This window comes from Pongo abelii, chromosome 8 (assembly GCF_028885655.2).
Source record: "Pongo abelii isolate AG06213 chromosome 8, NHGRI_mPonAbe1-v2.0_pri, whole genome shotgun sequence".
Lineage (NCBI taxonomy): Eukaryota > Metazoa > Chordata > Mammalia > Primates > Hominidae > Pongo > Pongo abelii.
This window is the reverse complement of record NC_071993.2, coordinates 33,529,880-33,552,364: the sequence shown is the minus strand read 5'-3', so window position 1 is coordinate 33,552,364 and position 22,485 is coordinate 33,529,880. Positions and strand designations below refer to the sequence as shown.

The following is a 22,485-nucleotide window of genomic DNA, read 5'->3' as shown; positions in this document are numbered from 1 at the left end:
GATTGTGGATTTTAGGCCTAGGGTGGGCATCCGGGTAAACCCAATGCAGTTGTTCTCTAGGCCCACTTAGAGAAGTGCTGTCCTGGGAGCTTTGTGACGTAGGACTTGGGCGCCTGTTCCTTCCCCTTCCATGCACATGTGCAGGGGCACCCAGTATCGGTAGAAGGGAAGGCCAGCAGCGTTGAAAGCGAGGCTCCCTGGCCCTCTGCCTCTCCTTTCCTGTCCAGGTGTCTGTGGCTTGCTTCCCTCAGGCCTCTTTTAACTGTGGTCTCCTCTCCGCCTCCTGGTCCTGTAGCTCTTCTGTGTTCTTTTTTTTAATTTTATTTTTTATTTTTATATTTATTTATTTATTATTATACTTTAGGTATTAGGGTACATGTGCGCAATGTGCAGGTTAGTTGCATACGTATACATGTGTCATACTGGTGTGCTGCACCCACTAACTCGTCATCTAGCATTAGGTATATCTCCCAATGCTATCCCTCCCCCCTCCCCCCACCCCACAACAGTCTCCAGAGTGTGATGTTCCCCTTCCTGTGTCCATGTGTTCTCATTGTTCAATTCCCACCTGTGAGTGAGAATATGCGGTGTTTGGTTTTTTGTTCTTGTGATAGTTTACTGAGAATGATGATTTCCAATTTCATCTTCTGTGTTCTTAATTGGAGTCATCCTCTAGCCTTTCCCTTTCCCTGAGAGAAAGCCTCGCCTTTTACAGACATCACTAGCCAATGGCAGTGCCTCTCTGTTTCTTGCCAGTGCCTCGCCAGTCGCAGGATTGTTGACATCTGTCCTTAAACTGTTTCCAGCTGCTGGCCTTGTTATCTCAGCTGTTCTTCAACACTAAAGCCTTGTTTCGCCTGCTTCTGGGTTTGGAGCTCTTCCGGAGGCACGAGGGTTTCAGAAGGTTGATTTTTGCCTTGTCAAGGTTTATAGAAGGAAAGGACAGTGACATTTAAAGTAGTGTGGCTTTGAATATTAGGAATCATTTTCTGTTACCTAATAACTTCATCTTAGTGGTGATTGTCTGAATTGTATGTTGACAGATTTCTCAAAGCAGTCTCTAGTGATCATTAAACAGCCTGAGTTGTATCATGAAGAAACATGTATCTGTCCATATATGGAACAAATATTTGTTCCATTCCCTTTGTGTGGAAACTGCCTGCATGCTTCATTCATCACAGTAATGCATTTCCTCAGGAACTTTTAGTGTTTCAGGTGTCTGTTGTCATAGCTTTGAAATCGTGGTAACATTATTTGACTTGCTTAGAATTATAGTCTAATGATTTATTACACACTAAACCTTTTAGACAGGCCTTGAAAGGTGAATTTGGTAGACATTTCACACTTCTGTGACACTCAGATTTTGCTGGTCTCTTGGATACAGTCACAGGTGATATGTAAGCAAAACGTCAAGCTCAGGCATAACAGCCTGCTGGGCTGAGCACGATTGCAGAAGTGGATGACTTTTCACGTTACTCTTAACTCTTTTCTCTTGGGTGCTCAGAGCACAACTTAAAGCATTCTCTCTGAGCCAGGGGAATAGCATCCTGGAATGTAAGCCCTTGAAGATGGAGGTCTGTAAAAGAAATATTCAGTGTTAACTTGGAATTCAGTGAACTTTTTTCATATTAAAGGAAATTTATCAAGAAAAAGAATTGCATAGTTAAATTGTGCTACAGTTGTTTTCATTAAGAAAGTAGAAAGAAGACCCTAACGGTTTAAAAAACAAATGGCCCTCGTTGTCTTTATATTGTGCATATAACTCTTTATTATCTTCAGATTATATGACACTACTAGTATTATTTTTATATTCCCCTCATCTTTTTTTCTTCTGCCTTGAGAAAGTCATGTTCTTCTCATTGTGTACTTTACATCCAAAATTATTTTGTAACTCTTTTTTTTTTTTTTTTTTTTTGAGATGGAGTCTCGCTCTTTCGCCAGGCTAGAGTGCAGTGGCGCGATCTCGGCTCACTGCAACCTCCGCTTCCCGGGTCCAAGCGATTCTTTTGCCTCAGCCTCCCGAGAAGCTGGGATTACAGGAGTGTGCACTCAGCTAATTTTTGCATTTTTATTAGAGACGGGGTTTCACTATGTTGTCCAGGATGGTCTCGATTTCCTGACCTCGTGATCCACCCGCCTTGGCCTCCCAAAGTGCTGGATTACAGGCGTGAGCCACCGCACTCGGCCCTCTATAACTCTAAATGTTGCTGCATTTTATTATTGTAATGACTAATAGTCCATAAACTTGATGCAGTTAGAGTTCCCTGTTATTGGATATAGGATATTTACATTTTTGCTCTTGTGAATATACTAGAGTACTATACCGAATGTGTGTGTCTATGTGTATCACCTTTTATATATTTAATTATTTCCTTAGGGTAAATTCCCAGAAATTTTTTATGGTTTTTGATATAAATTGTCAAATTATTTCCCAAAAAGTTGTATCAGTTCACAGAGCTACCAATTGGTTTCTCGCAGCCATCTGCTATAGTTTCGTTGGGTTAAAAAACTTTCTATTTTTGCTAGTTCATCTTATGTTGCTTTAATTTAAATTTTCCAATAACGATTAAACCTAAACTTTTTTTATATAAATTTGCTTTTTTGAGTATTTCTTCTTGTGGAGGGACAGATACTTATATATAATTATTAGATTGGCTGCTAGTCCAAGAGCAGTAAGTAGTTAAGGGATCAAGTCAGCAACCAGTGGCCGTAGCCATCTTTGACCAATCAAAGATATAGATTCATATCATTGTGAAAGCTTTGATTGAGAGAAAATAGTTATATATGTACCTAATAGTAGGAAGTTGGGGTAGTTGTATTTAATATATAGAATATTACCTAATTTTTTGGTTAGAGGTTCTAGAAGACAAGACTTTTTCAGTTTGTCTTATGCCCTCTTTTTTTTGTTGGGGGAGAGGTGGGGGGTCTGGACACTCTAGGAAATTAAAACTGAGTATTTTACTTATTGCATGCATAGAAGTTGATTTTCTTTTCTTTTCTTTCTTTTTTTTTTTTTTGAGATGGAGTCCTGCTCTGTCACCCAGGCTGGAGTACAGTGGCACAATCTTGGCTCACTGAAACCTTCGCCGCCCAGGTTCAAGCAGTTCTCTTGCCTCAGCCTCCGGAATAGCTGGGACTACAGGCACCCACCACGATGCCTGGCTGATTTTTAGTAGAGCTGGGGTTTCTCCATGTTGGCCAGGTTGGTCTCAAACTCCTGACCTCAGGTGATCTGCCTGCCTCAGCCTCCCAAAGTGCTGGGATTCCAGGTGTGAGCCACCCCTCCTAGCAGAAGTTGATTTTCTTAAAAAAGAGAGATAATAGGAAAACAAGCTCAAAAATCTATTTGGGGCCTTATGCAGGATGTTGGCCTTAGCCTGAAGAAATAAAAACTGATGAAGCGCATTGTTAGCAGGGGGATGACTTGATCAGGTTTTTGAAAACGAATGTTCAGCATTGAGGTAACTGAGGCATCTGGATATGCCGATCTGGGCCCCTGGGAGCCGTAGGAGATAATGGAGATAGAGATTCCGTGGGCTGAGACCGTTGGTAGCTTTTATGGTGTTGAGGAATACCTAACACTGATTTTTTTTTTGAGCGCTGTTAATTAAATGTTAAAATATAATCGGTTTGCTTTAGAGAAAGGCACGAATGGATTCTGGGGCTCTGGTATGGAAGTTATTTTCGCAGTGTAGGTGCAAGGTGAGGGAACCAGCTAGGGAGGGGAGATGGGCGAGAGTCTGTGGAGAGGGGCTGGAGTGAAATGGTTTGAGAGACATCATGTTTATAAAAGCAATAGAAGGTACAGTGGGGTAATACTTTCTATTTAATGCATTTTTCATTTTATTTCTTTATAACTAATATAAGGCACATTTTACATTTTAGATGAATTTACAACCGATTTTCTGGATTGGACTGATCAGTTCAATTTGCTGTGTGTTTGCTCAAACAGGTAAAAACAAAAAATTTTCTCAGTTGTCTTTTCATTTCCGTATCTTGTATTGCTCTTTGACCAGTTAGGTTCATATGAGAACCTAAGTCATAATCATGCTGCTGCTTCTGGAAGCCCTGCAATTGTTCCTGTCACTCAGAGAAAGGTCAAGATCCTTCATGGTCAGGCTCCCCTCACCCCTGCCACCTGGGATGATGGGAGGCAGGTTGGCTGGTGAAGTACTAAAATGCTAGGGATTGAACACACTGCAAGAAGAACTTTTGAGAACACGAGAGTGTGTAAGTGAACAGAAGGCAAAAGCAAGTATATTTAGAAGCAAGTGAAATAAATGTGTAGAATGGAGGATTATGAACTGTCCATTATTATCTACAAAGACTTTCTAGAAGACATTCTCACTCTTTGATAAAAAAGTCTTGCACAATGTTGGCATCATCTAGGAGAGCAGTGAAAATAAAGCTGAAAATGTATTTAACCCTTCTATAAAGATGTGGCTCCACATCTGGAATAATGGATACGCAGTTCTGTCCTCTGAATCTTGAAAAACTACACTGCGTAGAGTAGTTTGATACCAGGATTGGAAGGACTTACTACAAGTAGTAAAAATGAAGCAGGAGACTGTAAAAGAAAGTATTGATAAGTTAATTACATAAAATCAACAATAACAAAAACATTGTGTCAGAACACTGTAAACAAGATGAGAAACTAAACAAAGGTCCCACTTCATTAAAGTGTATAGAAATCCAACAAAAACTGAGGAACATAACAAAAGAATTTGCAAAACACATAACAAAATTATAAAAGAAATGGTTAGTAAAAATATGAAACAATGTAAAACCTGCAGTTGATAGGCTTGACCACTGAATTGATATTCTAATTTACACTTATTAAATGAGCAACAGTTTTTTAACATTAAAGCACTTTGGTTGGAAATGTGGTAAAATGGTATTTGTACACTGCCATTTTGTGGGAGCTTATATTAGTAGTGTTGCCCTATGGTATCCATGGGGAATTGGTTCCAGGACCTCCTTCAGATACCAAAATCCACAAATGCTCAAGTCACTGATATAAAATGGCATGATATTTGCATATAACCTACACATATCCTCCTGTATACTTTAAATCTTCTCTAGATTACCTATAATACCTAATACAATGTAAATGCTGTGTAAATAGCTTTTACACTGTATTGTTTAGGGAATAATGACAAGAAGAAAAGTATGTACATGTTCAGTACAGACACTTTTTTTCCCGCAAACATTTTTGATCTGTGGTTGCTTGAATCCACTGATTTGGAAACCACAGACACAGAGGGTCAACTGTATATTACTTTTGGATAGAAATTTATGTGTATAGAGAATTTTAGAAATGTTAATATGCTCTTCAACTTAATAATTATTCTTTTGGGATTTGTTATAAGGAAATAATCAGATGTGTACTAAGGTTTATATATAAGATCATCAGCATGTGTATATGCATGTAGTGTATGTGTATATGTGTACTTGGGGTGTTTATATGTGCATGTGAGCAAGCATGTGTGAACTGTGCACACATACATTTGGAAACAACTAAATTTGTCCAGCATTAAATAGAGTACACACATATTGAAATACATAATCATTAAAAGCTTTTTAATTCTTTTTAAAAAGAATTTGTGATGATAAGAATAAAACACTTAAGGTATAAAAAACAGTATACAAAACTGTACAACTGTATATATAAAGTGTATCCTCAGTTTCATGTAAATAATACATCTATTAATATATATATGCTTGCTTCCCCTTGCTATTTATCTGCATAGGAAAAAGACTGGAAAGAAATAAGCAAAAATGTTAGCAACAGTCCTCTCTTAGTTAACAGATTCAGTGAGTTTGTTCTTTATGCTCTTATGTGTTTTCCAGATTTTCTATAAGAAGCATATGCTGGGTTTATAATCTCAGAAAAGATACGTTGGAGACAGTCTGTATTAGCGCTTACCATGTAGAAGGCATACTCTTCCTTAGGTAGATGCAAAGAAACCTAAAACATACTTTGAACATAGAGCCTGAGAAATTCTGGGATTATGGATTAGATGAATATGGACTTTTCAGTTATTTAACATACTGAAAGCAAAGGGAAAGCCTTGAAGATTCTTGTGGGTATGGTAGGAGTTAAATGACAAGAAATAATACTTCACCCAGTTTTAAGAGAACTCATGACATTTATGACAGTCGAGAATGATAAATTCTGAATTACATCTTGTCTTTGATACAGAAGACAAGGAAGATAACTTACGTCTCTCTGTGGCCTTCAGTGTCAAGGTGATCCAGAATCACGGTCTCCAATTTCGCATTGTTCTCACCAGTTTGTGGGAGCTAAAAATTAAAACAATTGAACTCATGAAGATAATAGAAGGATGGTTACCAGAGGCTGGGAAGGGTAGTGAGAAGGTGGGGAGGAAGTTGGGAGTGTTAATGAGTACAAAAAAATAGAATAAGTATGACCTAGTATTTGGTAGCACAACAGGGTGACTGTAGTCAATAATAATATAGTTGTATATTTTAAAATAACTAAAAGAGTATAATTGGATTCTTTGTAACACAAAGGATAAAGGCCTGAGGGGATGAATACCCCATTTACCATTATATGACTGTTATGCATTGTATGCCTGTATCAAAATATCTCATGTACCCCATACATGTATACACCTACTATTTACCCACAAAAATTAAAAATTAAATTAAAAAATCCTGCTCTCTTTGGGGAAGGTCTAGTTTAGACGGTAACTAGCTCATAGTATTAATATTTAACATATGTATTGCATTGTCATTGTGATTCTGATTTTTCATTATTTTCTCTCTGACACTTCACATAAAATGTTCTGTTCTTCTTTCTGACAGATGAAAATAGATGTTTAAAAGCAAATGCCAAATCATGTGGAGAATGTATACAAGCAGGGCCAAATTGTGGGTGGTGCACAAATTCAGTAAGTAAGGTTGCTCAAGTCCTTTCCATTTGTTCTCTGGTCATTTAGTGTGGCTCAGTGCTGTATCCTTGGGAAGCACATACTAATTTTTATGTAAATCAATACTTATTGAATAACCTAATGGTCTGGAGCTATGTGGTTCAACACAGTAGCCACTAGGCAGATGTGGCTATTGAGCACTTTTGTACAAATTAGAATTGCTCTAAGTTTCAAAGATATACAAGATTTCAAAGGCTTAGTATTAATAAATAATAATGGTGAAATGATAATTTTTGTATATTTAAAAATAATGTTATAACAATGTTAAAATTTTCTCTTTTTCTTTTTTTAGTGTGGCTACTAAACAATTTTAAAATACATATATTTGTAGCTCATCTTTGTGGCACATATTATATTTTTATTGGAGAACCTTCAAAAAAATCCTGGTCATTTACTTTGACTGTTTCAGATTTCCCCTTTTTTGATGGGGAGGTATAAATTAACCTTCCTAATTATATTTGAGTTAAACTACTGGAACTGATTTGCATCCCAATATAACCTTATTGAGGTTAATTAGGGTTTGGATTTTATTCACTTTTGTCATCTCTATACTTTTGCTAATATGATACCTTCCACAAAGCCTACTAAACGTTCAATGAGTCGAATGAATGAATGAATGAATGAATGAATATATCAAAAGAGAAGGTAAGGGGAAGTCATTTTGAGGTTGTATAATTTATTCACAGAATGAATAACTAATATCAGAAGATCAAGGGGTTATTGATTTTGTTTTCATGCAGGCATTTGGGCCCAAGTTTCAAGTGCCTATTTTTGTACGCCTAAGTGGTCAAGTGTCATATATGTCGTGTGGTTTGACCACATGAAAGAAAAAATGAGAGGTTTTGTTTTTTTTCAAAAATTTTCTAATGGTACTTTCTAAAAGTGGTGTGTTGGGATTACATTGGCAACAGTGGAGGAAATATGGAGTGTTGTGAGTTTGTCTCAGGCAAGGCTTATGTAACTGAAGCTCTTGGTTTTCATATCTGAAAATGAGGATGATAATATCCGCTTTATCTATTGTTACAATAATTAGAATTGATGAACTTAAAGCAGTTTCACTTAAAAACTTCTAAATAAGGGATAGCTGCTATTATTAACATATTCATTTTATGGGGACTATGGTTTATCTGTAGTTAAGGATTATCTTAGCCTTTGAGCTTTGGAGCATAATTCTTAAAATTTTAAAGGCTTTCTGAATATATTCAGTGAAATTGTATTTGGGTGTCATGATCGTAAATTTCCTGGATTGATTAGTATTTAGAAATATGTAATTCACTAGGATATTGTGCTTTGGTAGGTAGTAGTTTAGGTTTAATAAGTAGTGCAGCTTTGAATTATCTGATTCTTGGTATTCCCTTCCAGTTGTTGATTACAAAAATACTCTCATTAGTATGATGTTTCTCTTAAAAAATCTTATGTAAAAACCATTGTGTATTCTTTAAATTTAAATATCTTCACTTACTGTTACTTTATACAGCACCATTAAATTGATATTTGATAAATAAATACCATATATAATGTCACTGTTTCCCCCACATTTTCATATTTCATGAAACACCTTTATTCAGTCTTTATATAGATCTTTAACAGCAGTGTTTTTGAATTCCCTAAGGTACTTTTCAGTTATCTGATTAAATTTTTATTTCTAAGTTGTTTGATGTATAGCACATTTAAAATCTGTCATTACTAGAAATTTTACTACTGCAAATATCCATTCACCTGCCATTAGGACCTTTTTTTCCTTTTTTGAAATTTACCTGCCATTAGGACCTTTACCCTTGTCATATACTTACTATTTTGCTTTTTAAAAGTTTTTTAAAAACTTATTTACAATAATAGCTAATACTTAAAGTTTTTTCAAACCTGTGGGAATACTTATTTAATCTGTGCTAAATTTCGTGTTGTCCTTTTAAAAAATGCCATAATTAATTGAGATGTTTTTAAGCTCATCTGTTTTCCCTAAACATCGGGTTGTTGAGCATATTGCGATGGGGAGAGTGCCACATAATATGAGACGCTTTGTAAGGACTTTTCAAAGGGAAATTTTGGAGAAATGATCTGATATTTGGGTGTATGTATACATTATTAGTGGCTATTAACCATGCTCAATTAGTGATTTCACTAAAGAAATTGCTTTTGATTAGATACTCTGAATTACAAGATAGAGCATTTACTGTGTACACTTGGGTCAGTTCTGGGAAAGGTGTTACTTTCTTGGAAATGATTGTTTTTTAACAAGAACACTTACCACAGTTTGGATGAAGGGAGCATTTTGTTTAAAAGCCAGAATTGAGGTACATTAGATGTGATTTGATATTTTGCAATTTAATTGCTTATTTGCAATCATTATGTAAAAAGGTTTGACCATTACACTTTTCATTTATACCTATATTTTATATGTCATTTAGACATTTTTACAGGAAGGAATGCCTACTTCTGCACGCTGTGATGATTTAGAAGCCTTAAAAAAGAAGGGTTGCCCTCCAGATGACATAGAAAATCCCAGAGGCTCCAAAGATATAAAGAAAAATAAAAATGTAACCAACCGTAGCAAAGGAACAGCAGAGAAGCTCAAGCCAGAGGATATTACTCAGATCCAACCACAGCAGTTGGTTTTGCGATTAAGATCAGGTATGGAAGCCCAGCTCTGTGAATACCTGCGTGTTTACTTGAGGCATTCGACACCAGCTTTATGCAAACTCTGACCAGTTTCTGTTGAAGGCTTGTTTTTACCTGTGGACTAGCACTCAAAAATGTGGAATTGTTTAAATTTTAGAAAATTTTTGCAGATATAACAATTATAAGACATATATACTTGGAATAATATTAAATGTTGCCTAATATTCAAAGTAAATTTTGTTAAAGATTCAGAAAGTATTAATTAGCTTTAGTGAGTTTTAAAAATGAAAGTGTTCATCCTCTGGTCTAATTACATAATGTATTATAAAAGCAACATTTTAACCTGCTCTTTTCCTTTGTATTTGTTTCGTATTATTGAACTGTTAAGGTTTTTGTAATTATGTCTGTTAGTCCCACATCTAAACATGAAGGAAAAAACAAGCCCTCTTCTTCCCTTTTCTGGTTTCCGACCTTTCTTGTCAGGAGAATGGTAGAGTGGCCCTGTCCCCTGACTTCCCTCCCAGCCCCTCCTCAACCAGGTCAGCCCTCTCCTCCTCATCCTGCTCTAGCAAAGCTCCACCATCGCCTTCAGCCCGCAAACCCAGGGGACCCTTGTCAGGGCTTTTTTTTTTTTTTTTTTTTTTTTTTAAAAAAACTCTTCCGTACCAAGTAACACTTTGTACTTTTTGAAATGCTCTCCCCTTGATCAGTGACACCACTCCTCGGTTTTTCTTTGTGTCTCTTACCATTGCCTTCCAGGCCTCTTTTTGTGTCTTTTCTCTTCCTCCCTTTTTGCAGTCCACCTAAATGTCAGTTTTCCTCTCATGGCTTTAAAACCCACTTGTATGCTGCAGCAACACAGACTTTTTCTTGAGCTCCAAACCCATTTCTCCAACTGCCTATTAGAGATCTATATAGAGAAAACTACAAGTTAAAATTTTAATTACATTTTCCTCCAAACCTCTCTCCTGTATTTCCTAAGTAAATTACATTAACATCTCTTGTATCTCTCTCTTCTCCTCCTTCATCGTCTCTCTCTGGGTTTCTTTTGTAGATTAGCTAGTCTCTTTGCCTCATAATGATAATGAAAATAAAATAATAAATAATAATAGATAATAATAAATAAAAAATTTATTTTTAAAGCTTTCTGCCAGATTTTCTGAAGTAAAAATCGGGTCATGTTATTCAGTTGCAGGGAGTGGCATCCCATTACACACAGAAGAGAGTTCACAACTTCAGTGTCTAAAAAGTCAGTTGTACCCTATCACGTGTTCTGCCTTGCCCTCCCCAGACTAATTTATGGTGTTCTATTTGTTTTCTTCTCTTATAAACTGACTTTTTGTCTGTTTTGTCCACTGTGGATTGGGAATGTCTTTTTTATCTTTGCATCCTGAAGGCCTGGTGTTTTAAGTATTTGTTGAATGAAACTGAATTCATACCCATTGAGTTACTTATGGAATTCCCAGGTTTTTGTAAAAATTATGACAACATGTTTTATTTTATTGTGTTTACCATGTAAACCACATTTATTTGGTTTTTCTCATTTGCGTTTGATTGCCAACAGGCAAGTTTCATTTTCTAATCTCTTGTCTAATTAGGGGAGCCACAGACATTTACATTAAAATTCAAGAGAGCTGAAGACTATCCCATTGACCTCTACTACCTTATGGACCTGTCTTACTCAATGAAAGACGATTTGGAGAATGTAAAAAGTCTTGGAACAGATCTGATGAATGAAATGAGGAGGATTACTTCGGACTTCAGAATTGGTAGGAATGTTGGGAACATTGACCATTTTCATTATAAAGTATTGGCAATTCTCAAATGTTGTTTTATATTTTCTTCCTTTGTTACTCACAACATACTTGTGAGATAAACAGGCCAGTTTTTTAGCCTTTTCTGAGTGGAAGTTGATATTCCAGTCACACGTTTAATGATCTTTTCTGCCACCTTGTTCCTCTGTCACTGGATGCTACTGTTTGACACAGATTGTACCTCATAGATAATGACTTGCATGCTTATTTTCATACTAACTTGATCATTTATCTTATGACTTACTTTATTTTGTTTTTATTTTAAGAGTTTCACTCTTGTTGCCCAGGCTAGAGTGCAGTGGCATGATCTCAGCTCACTGCAACCTCCGCTTCCCGGGTTCAAGTGATTTTCCTGCCACAGCCTCCTGAGTAGCTGGGATTACAGGTGTCTGCCACCATGCCCAACTAATTTTTTGTATTTTTAGTAGAGATGGGGTTTCACCATGTTGGCCAGGCTGATCTCGAACTCCTGACCTCAGGTAATCCAGCTGCCTTGGCCTCCCAGAGTGTTGGGACTACAGGCGTGAGCCACCATGCCTGGCCCTTATGACTTATTTTATAAACATGTGTTGAGTACCCAGATTTTATCTAATTGCTAGTTAGTATGTCTGCGCCTGCCCGTACAGCCTGATCTCACCTTAGACCTGGATTTTTCATATGATGATGGTCTGCTCTCCAAACCTTATTTTTCCCATTTCATGCATCCCCAGCTTAGCCTCTTTTTTGCGTGCTTCTCTCCACTCCTGTTGCTGCAGAGGTTTAGCAACAGAATATTAGAAAGATTTGACAGTTATGAGGCCTAAGAGCTGCCTTTCAAAAATTAGCCCTATTTTAGTGGAAACATTAAAAAATAGCACTTGCTTAAAATGTTCTTTTATTCTGTAAGCGTAATTCAAGGACCATGGCATTAGGGAGCTCCTACCAAATTAGTGTTTTTTAAAATGGCTAGAATTCTAGAATATTTATTTATTCATTTGTTCAGCATGTCATTATTGAGAGCTGGTGTGCCAAGAAAATGAATGTGAGTTATTTTTAAAGTAGGGAGGCAAAATAAAAAGATTGTCTTAGGTCTTAGTCCATTTGTGCTGCTTTAAGAAAATCCTATAAACTGGGTGGCTTATGAACAACAGAAATTTATTTCTCACAGCTCTGGAGGTGAGAAGTCCAAGATCCAGGCAGATTGAGCATCTGGTGAGGTCCTTCTTCTGGGTTCATAGATGATACCTTCTTGCCATATACTCACATAGCAGCAGGGGGACAGCAGCTCTCTGGGGCTTCTTTGATGAGGTCACTGTAGGAGTCTATTCTTACGTTGCTATAAAGACATATCTGACACTGGGTAATTTATGAAGAAAAGAGATTTAGTTGGTTTACGGTCCTGCAGGCTCTACAGGAAGCATGGCACTAGCATCAGCAAGGCCTCTGGGGAGGCCTCAGGAAGCTTCCAATGATGGCAGAAGGCAAAGTGGGGAGCAGGCTTCTCACATGGTGGGAGCAGGAGCAAGAGGTGGGGGGAGGTGCCACATAATTTTAAATAACAGATCTCATGAGAACTCACTCACTGTGGTCAGAATAGCACCAAGCCATGAGGGATTGACCTGCCCCCATGATGCAAATACCTCCCACCAGGCCGTACCTTCAACATTGGGGATCACATTTGAACATGAGACTTGGGCGAGGACAGATACCCAAACTGTATCAGTTACTAATCCCATTCATAAGGGCTCTGCCCTCATGATCTAATCACCTTCCAAAGGAACCACTTCTTAATACCATCATGTTGGGAATTAGGTTTTCAATGTAGGAATTTTGGGGTAACACAGACATTCAGTCCATAGTAACCTACATTTGGTAACATAGATGAATTTTTTAAACAATGCAAATCTCTGTCTTTCCATCTATCCATTCATTCATTCATTTATGTACCATTTTTGTCTTTACAGGATTTGGCTCATTTGTGGAAAAGACTGTGATGCCTTACATTAGCACAACACCAGCTAAGCTCAGGAACCCTTGCACAAGTGAACAGAACTGCACCAGCCCATTTAGCTACAAAAATGTGCTCAGTCTTACTAATAAAGGAGAAGTATTTAATGAACTTGTTGGAAAACAGCGCATATCTGGAAATTTGGATTCTCCAGAAGGTGGTTTTGATGCCATCATGCAAGTTGCAGTTTGTGGAGTAAGCGCATTCATTTCCTACAGGGGTTGTTGTTTCTATTATGTGTGTAAATTTTAAGTGTGATTTTACTATGTTAATAGAAAAATTGACCTTAATTTTCATACATTTGATTATCTTAGAGAAGTAATTTAAGTAAACCCTTAAATTGCCTCTATACATAAAGTGCCTTTATAAAAGCATATTTAATCTTTATGCAAACCACACAGTTAGTTTATTCATGCTAACCATTTGAAACAGTGGGGCAACCTCTCTGTACTGTAGCTGGTGGTCTGGATTTTAGAAAAGCCCATGTGTCCTAACTCTCTGGCTTTGTACCAGAGATAGAATTGATGTTATTATCTGAGGCATCACCAGGAACCTTGAAATTGCTCAAAGGGAGAGTGTCTTGTATCATTTTCCTTTGGTCAGTTTTCTTCTCATTGTCTTTGAAAGACACATCTTTCTCTTGTGTCTTAGTAATTTGAAAAGAAAAAACTTTTTAAGCTCTAGTTTTTAAGCTATATGAATAGATGTATTTTGAGAAGTGATACAATATTTGTAATTTTAATTATAAGATTTTCAGTAGTAAGCCCATCCCTATTGGATCAGTAATTGGTATTTTATGATCCATGTAGCAGCTACGTATTTTGAGATGACACTTTAATGTTGTGGCTGACGCAGAAACTAGAAAACATTGTCATGTCAAGTTTGTCCTGCGTACCTACTCTTGTCTCATTTTTGTTCCCTCCAGTACCCCCATTCTCTAGATGACCTTCTTTGATTTTAGAGGTCTCTTAGTGGTTATTTTTCAGTCAATTTTTGCTAAGGTGCTAATTGATGCCCAAAATAATAAGTGAAGGAATATGGATAGTAATTAAGAATTTTTCTGTCACCACTGATGCTGGGCAATTTACTTAGCCTCTCCAGGGCTGTTTTCTTCTCTTTAAGAAGGGATGATAATAGTATCTACCTCATAGGGCTCTTGTGAAGTTAAAATGCATCAATCTCTATAGAGTACCAATGAGCATTCAGCAAATAGTAATTCCTATATTGTTATTACTTTCGACTTTTCACTAGAGTATTTGCAATTTAAGGTTAGTCCCTGCTGTTATAGCCGAAGCAAGTAGCATTCCTAGCCTTACACCTCTTTTCTTACTAGCCATTGATGTGTGAACCTGTTAGCAGCTCGTTGTGGGGAGGGCATTCTCTGGGCTGCCTCTAACTAGGCCTTAACCTGTGGGATTAAACAAGCCATAACACCCTTGGTTGTGGCTATTTTTCTGTGTTGGTCATGCTGATCCACTCCTCTAGATGCAAAAGAATCAGACATTCCACTTTTGAAAGATTGCCAGTATTAATAAATGTGATTCCTACCTTAAAGTATTTTACAGTCTTATGAAGATCTAAACAGACGTATTAAAGAAATTAACGAAAGCAAGTAAATTCCTATAGTCCTATGATTTTATAATTATAAATTACCATAGTGACGAGAAGATTTTACAGTTACTTTAGATTGTTTATTGGAAAGGGCAAGAATAAAGTAAATGAGCGCATAAACAGTACTGATTGAGGAGTTAGAATGGGTGAAATTATCCTTAAACAAGATAATTATTTCTGTTATTAAAAAAAAGGAAGCCTCATATGGTGGGCTGATAAAGAAGATGCATAGCATAGAACATAGAGCAGAGATGGGTGGATGAGGACAAGACAGCAGCAGTGGGGTAAAGTAAGGATAGGCTCAGACACTTTCATTTATTCAGCAAATGCTCATCAAGCGCTTACTGCTTGCCAAGCAGTGTGTGGGGCTTGCTAGCTGTTGGAGATACGATGATAAGCAGAACTAAACCAAACCAAACAAAACAAAACAAAAACACAGTTTTAAAAAAGAACTGAGAGATTGGGAGCTACGGATGGTCAGGCAAGATATGGTTGTACATGGGATGGAAGAGCTTCATTTAGTGGGCTTTGTGTATTTCTCAGCAAGATAATTACCATTGTATAAAGAGAAGACACAGAAAATACAGAATTAGGTTAAAAATACAATGGTGGCCTGTATGAAAATTAAAGGATTTTTGTTGAATTACTGTGAATAGTGTTTTAAAATTGAAATCCTTTTCTTTTCAAGTCACTGATTGGCTGGAGGAATGTTACACGGCTGCTGGTGTTTTCCACAGATGCCGGGTTTCACTTTGCTGGAGATGGGAAACTTGGTGGCATTGTTTTACCAAATGATGGACAATGTCACCTGGAAAATAATATGTACACAATGAGCCATTATTATGTAAGTGCTTAGTTCCTTACATAGCGAATGTGTTTATGTTGGATTTTAATGTTTAATACTAAGAGCTTGTGGGTGACTGGCTTGGGGTTTCTCAGGGTTTGAGGTTTTGCTATTTTGGTAAGTAGGGGTCCTGATTGAAAGTGCAGGAAAGCTAGTGTTGCTGTTTGTGAAGATGCAGCTTTGTATTTGCTTCCTTCTGCTCAGACAAGGGCCTCACTGGGGTGGGAAAGGGATGCCCAGATGCCACTTTCACTCTTTGCCTCAACTCCCCGCCCACAGCATTTGGTAGCACAGTCAGTACTATTTCTAAATAAATAATTTATCTAGTCTCATACTCTTTGTCTTATACAATTTTTAAAAGCAGTCACTCTGCCTTTATTGAAAATAAATATTGGCAAAGCATTCAAGTTCTAGAAGAAATCCAAATGGTAAATCTTGGTCTTTTTCTTAAGTTGTAGATAATAGAATATTTAATTACTATTCTTTAATTTCATTGTCCTTATATTTAATATACATAGATAATCTTACTATTTAAAACCTTTTGAATATGGAATTTTTTGTTCATACATGAAAGAGAAGAGGATTAGCAATTCATGTATACACACGACTCACTTCAGCAGTTTATATTTGATACTGTTATTTGAAAGCAGTCTTGTAATCTAGTTATATGTATGCAACTAGATGTAATCTAGCTATATATGGATTATATATGTAATCTAGTTATCTAAAGCAGTCTTATAATCGAGTTATGTATAATCTTGCATGTATAACTAAATTGAAAAATTAGAAGAGATTATAAGGGTGTATTTAAATACTAAATTATGTTACTTGATTTCTTAGGATTATCCTTCTATTGCTCACCTTGTCCAGAAACTGAGTGAAAATAATATTCAGACGATTTTTGCAGTTACTGAAGAATTTCAGCCTGTTTACAAGGTAAATGTGTGAGATAAAAGAACAAAATTCTAAACATTTTTGGTTGAGTTGTTAGAGGCAAATCATGTCTGAATTGAAATGTGGGAAAATGCCACCAGATAGGCAAACCGAATTTTACAAAAGTGGTTTATATTAATTTTTAATCACATATTATAAAACTGGTTTCTAGGTTTGACTCCTAAAGTTAGTTAACAGGAAACATGGGAACTGGCATTTAAAGATAAAAGTTGCTCAGTGGATGCTAATTGGTTGAATGAATAGTAGTCGTATTTTACGTGTTTTATCTTTTAATTGCAGGAGCTGAAAAACTTGATCCCTAAGTCAGCAGTAGGAACATTATCTGCAAATTCTAGCAATGTAATTCAGTTGATCATTGATGCATACAATGTGAGTACATCTTAAATAAGATCAGTTTTGGACAATACCCTGTTGAGAATACTTATTACAAAGAAAGTAAAACTTCCTTCATACACACTTTAGCGAGCCCAAAGTACTACAGAAAAACTTAAATTCTGTATCTAGAGGAAAAACTTTATACATATTGTCTTACAAAAGCAAGATTCATAGCCTAAACAAAGTGAAAATGTGATAAAGGCGTGTGGGGAGTATTTCCAAATAACTGTTTGCTTATCATTAAGGAATAGATCTCCTTGTTAGAAAGCAATTGTAAAACATAACTTACATTTAAACTTACAGGATTTCTCCAATCTTTTTCCTCCCCAAAATATCCTTTATAGAGTCATCTATTCTGATGAATTGTGCTAGAAAAGTTTTTTTTTTTTGCCAATTCTTCTCTTCCCATATATTCAGAGGATATGGGTTTCTATTTCAGGAGGTACACACAGACTCATATATACATATACCATAAAATATATAAAAATGTAAATATACGTGTGATTTGTCTATTTCAAAAAGATTTATAGTGTTGTTTTCCCCTCACAGATGGGAGGAAGTTGAATTGAAATTAAAGAGGAATTGGCTTATCCTTTTTGAGCATAATTCAGTGTACTTTAATCACACCGAGTTAGCCTTAATTAATAATCATTTAAATGATCTGAAGGCAATTGTAATATGGTAACCCTTTTGTGCCTCGTGCACCACTTTCAGCCCCCATCCCCCTATCCCTTTGGCAGCTTGAATTTTAGACATTTTTACTTCATGTCATGGGGGTACCATAATGCTTTGGAAAGGCCAGCCCACCATATGAGGCTTCCCTTTTTTATGGGGGTACCATAATGGTTTGGAAAGGCCTGACTCAGAGGGGTTTTTATAAAGGTTTTTAAGATTTTACTTGTTCCACAGCTTTTCCCATTCTCCCGTCTTAGATAATTTTCCTAACTCCTGTTCTTTCAGGAGTGTGAACAAGAGATAGCTTGCCATTGTACCCTTCTCCATTTGTCCTGAATAGTCTCATACGTTAAACAAGCCCTGGCTTGAATCCTTCCTTCTTGGGGGATTTTGGTTTTTTTTTTGTTTTTTGGCTGGGCTACAATGGTTCCTTAAGCAAATTTGTTCCTAGACTGCATAGTTGATTGTTTACCCTAGTCCATAGTTAGCTGGAGAGGTAGGACTACAGAAATGCCATTTTGCCGATGGGGAAGACAGCATTTATTTCGTTTGGTTTTTTTTTGGGTTTTTTTGTTTTGTTTTGTTTTGTTTAGATGGAATCGCACTCTGTTGCCCAGGCTGGAGTGCAGTGGTGTGATCTTGGCTCACTGCAACCCCCGCCTCCCGGGTTCAGGCGATTCTTCTGTCTCAGCCTCCCGAGTAGCTGGGATTACAGGTGCACGCTGCCATGCCCGGATAATTTTTTTTTTTTTTTGTATTTTAGCAGAGATGGGGTTTCACTGTGTTGGCCAGGCTGGTCTCCAACTCCTGAACTCAGGCAGTCCACCTACCTCGGCCTCCCAAAGTGCTGGGATTACAGGCGTGAACTACCACGCCCGGCCTATTCCACATTCTGAAGACTCCTAATTAGTAACAGCCCTCTGCACTGTGTGATCCTCAGTATCTTAACTCTGATTAAAACAGGAATACTCTTTTCAGTTGTGTATTTTATTTTAAAGATTGGATCCTTATTAATTAAAACCTGTTTCTCTGGCCTGTGTGTTTTCTAGTTATCCAATTGGATTTGGCTTGTAGATACTTTCTTGAAATATATTTTTTTCTGAACAGTTTATTTATCTATTGGTTTTATGCATTCAAGTAGCATTTTGTTTGACTTTTCCTGTGTATAATTAGGCATTCTTTTAGTCCCTTTCCTCAGAAGTCATTTTGGAAAACAGCAAATTGTCAGAAGGAGTAACAATAAGTTACAAATCTTACTGCAAGAACGGGGTGAATGGAACAGGGGAAAATGGAAGAAAATGTTCCAATATTTCCATTGGAGATGAGGTATGTTGTATAAAGAGTTTTCTGTAGAAAACATTGGTTATTTATAAGCAAATTTAGTTTATACTTTGAGAAACATTAAAATAAGAGAGCAACTTTTTGAAATATTTTTTAGTAGATTTAAATTGTTTAGTTGGTTGTTAATCTTTTTTTTTCCCTTCAAGGTTCAATTTGAAATTAGCATAACTTCAAATAAGTGTCCAAAAAAGGATTCTGACAGCTTTAAAATTAGGCCTCTGGGCTTTACGGAGGAAGTAGAGGTTATTCTTCAGTACATCTGTGAATGTGAATGCCAAAGCGAAGGCATCCCTGAAAGTCCCAAGTGTCATGAAGGAAACGGGACATTTGAGTGTGGAGCGTGCAGGTAAGCTGGGCGTTGTCAGTGACAGAGCTACATTGGTTTAGGGAGTATAGGCAGGTCATATTTTGGGACATCCAGAGAGTATCTCTCTATTTGGAGCAAATTATTTTTTCCAACCACGGTTGCTCACCACAAGATCAGTTTGATGATCTTGTGTGTGATATTTATAGAAAGTTCCTTCCTGCCTTTTTTTCTTAAAGTGATTACTCTTTAAAATAAAAGATTTTATAGCCATGAAAGAAGTATATTCAACAAATTGTTAAGGTAGCGTTTCTCTCATGTGAGAGCAGTCTGAATTTTCTAGAACAAAATAAGCTTGTGTAAAATACGTTTATAGGAAAATGTTTTGGAAAAACATCAAACCGATGATGGCGATTTCGTCTGGGAAATGGAATTATGAAGCAGTAGAAGATGTTTGTCTTGTACTACATGTACTTCTGCATTGTTGGAATAATTTTTAAAAAATAAATATGTGTTGTAAAATACAAAAGAGAAAATGGTATTTTCAGTATGTAGAATCTAATACTAAGAAAACTAACAAAATTACTTCAGATTTTATTTTCACACTGTGGTTACTTTTTGTAATTGAAAATTAAAAACTGAGTATACTTTGAATACAGCTTTCTCCGTAAAAGAATAGCAAGAGGGGAGAGTGTTTAATCCAGTGTCAGCCCCAAATGACTAGGCTTAGAAGGCTATTGACCATGAAAGAAATACATGGCTTTAGCTCACTATCAGTTTTTAATTGTCTGTGCTAAGTAACAATTTAAATGTTAGAGTTTCTTTATCTTCCATGTTGTACATATCCTGTTTTAATCATGCAGGTCCATTTTTAGTAAAATGTCATTTAACCAAAAAGATTATCTTGAAAATACGTTGCCTTTCTTTCCTTTATATTTTTACCAGATATAGAATCAGTGCAGTCAGTGTCCATGAGCATTATGTGTTCTAAAAATACACAGGGAACCTGAAAAGTCTGCACATGTAGGATAAATTTAGTTTTAGATAGTATACTAGTTATATTTTAATTGGTATACACAGTATGTTTTTCTTCAACTTCCATACACTTTTCTGCATGTGTTTATTGTATTTTTTTAGGCTAACAGACCGTTGCTTTAAATGTAGACAGTTCACCTGGAATAGTAAATGTAATAGCATACCATTTGAAAATGTAACTAATGTACTCTTTAAAATTAAGTTTATTCTGCCTTCCCACATGTGTCATTCACTATTTATTGCTAGATTACATTTTTGTCTTGACCAAAATGGTTACTTTCCTGAAGAAATTTTTTTCCTAGACTCTTGCATATATTCCGTATGAACTTGAGTGGCTGGAATGTACATGTGCGCCTGTGTATATTTGTCCCTGCTTGCACATGTGTGTACACTTTACTACACGACTGTGACTTGTGGCATGGACACTCCCACCTAACAGATTGGGAGCTTGAAGAGACTTTTTATAGTTTTATTTTCTTTCCCAGTTTTTCCCTTTTAAATTATTACTATTATTATTATTTTTCCCTCCAAGATTATTATTCTTCTTCTTCTTTTTTATTATACTTTAATTTCTAGGGTACATGTGCACAACGTGCAGGTTTGTTACATATGTATACATGTGACATGTTGGTGTGCTGCACCCATTAACTTGTCATTTACATTAGGTATATCTCCTAATGGTATCCCTGCCCCCTACCCCCACCTTATGACAGGCCCCAGTGTGTGATGTTCCCCACACTGTGTCCACGTGTTCTCATTGTTCAATTCCCACCTGTGAGTGAGAACGTGCAGTGTTTGATTTTCTGTCCTTGGGATAGTTTTCTCAGAATGATGGTTTCCAGCTTCATCCGTGTCCCTACAAAGGACATGAACTCATCATTTTTTATGGCTGCATAGTATTCCATGGTGTATATGTGCCACATTTTCTTAATCCAGTCTATCATTGATGGACATTTGGGTTGGTTCCAAGTCTTTGCTATTGTGAATAGTGCCGCAGTAAACATACGTGTGCATGTGTCTTTATAGAAGCATGATTTATAATCCTTTAGATATATACCCAGTAATGGGATGGCTGGGTCAAATGGTATTTCTAGTCCTAGATCCTTGAGGAATCACTGCCCTGTCTTCCACAATGGTTGAACTAGTTTACACTCCCACCAGCAGTGTAAAAATGTTCCTATTTCTCCACATCCTCTCCAGCACCTGTTGTTTGCTGACTTTTTAATGATTGTCATTCTGACTGGTGTGAGATGGTATCTCATTGTGGTTTTGATTTGCATTTCTCTGATGGCCAGTGATGATGAGTATTTTTTCATGTGTCGGTTGACTGCATAAATGTCTTCTTTTGAGAAGTGTCTGTTCATATCCTTCTCCTACTTTTTGATGGGGTTGTTTGATTTTTTCTTGTAAATTTGTTTAAGTTCTTTGTACAGTCTGGATATTAGCCCTTTGTCAGATGGGTAGATTGTAAAAATTTTCTCCCATTCTGTAGGTTGCCTGTTCACTCTGATGGTAGTTTCTTTTGCTGTGCAGAAGCTCTTTAGTTTAATTAGATCCCAGTTGTCAATTTTGGCTTTTATTGCCATTGCTTTTGGTGTTTTAGTCATGAAGTCCTTGCCCATGCCTGTGTCCTGAATGGTATTGCCTAGGTTTTCTTCTGAGGGTTTTATGGTTTTAGGTCTGACATTTAAGTCTTTAATCCATCTTGAATTAATTTTTGTATAAGGTATAAGGAAGGGATTCAGTTTCAGCTTTCTACATATGGCTAGCCAGTTTTCCCAGACCATTTATTAAATAGGGAATCCTTTCTCCATTTCTTGTTTTTGTCAGGTTTGTCAAAGATCAGATGGTTGTAGATGTGTGGTATTATTTCTGAGGGCTCTGTTCTGTTCCATTGGTCTATATATCTGTTTTGGTACCAGTACCATGCTGTTTTGGTTACTGTAGCCTTGTAGTTTAGTTGGAAGTCAGGT

At 36.6% G+C, this 22,485-nt stretch overlaps 1 protein-coding gene across 2 annotated transcripts in view; it reads left to right on the top strand.

The window, feature by feature from the left end:
- Positions 1 to 22,485, top strand: part of ITGB1 (integrin subunit beta 1) — a 58,098-nt gene that overhangs the window by 18,837 nt on the left and 16,776 nt on the right. For both annotated transcript variants that reach the window (XM_024252992.3, NM_001131852.1), the window contains 10 exon segments: positions 3,886 to 3,952; positions 6,829 to 6,914; positions 9,362 to 9,584; positions 11,171 to 11,341; positions 13,330 to 13,568; positions 15,673 to 15,828; positions 16,669 to 16,764; positions 17,062 to 17,151; positions 19,018 to 19,158; positions 19,320 to 19,519. In XM_024252992.3, the coding sequence (XP_024108760.1) occupies positions 3,886 to 3,952; positions 6,829 to 6,914; positions 9,362 to 9,584; positions 11,171 to 11,341; positions 13,330 to 13,568; positions 15,673 to 15,828; positions 16,669 to 16,764; positions 17,062 to 17,151; positions 19,018 to 19,158; positions 19,320 to 19,519 (1,469 nt within the window).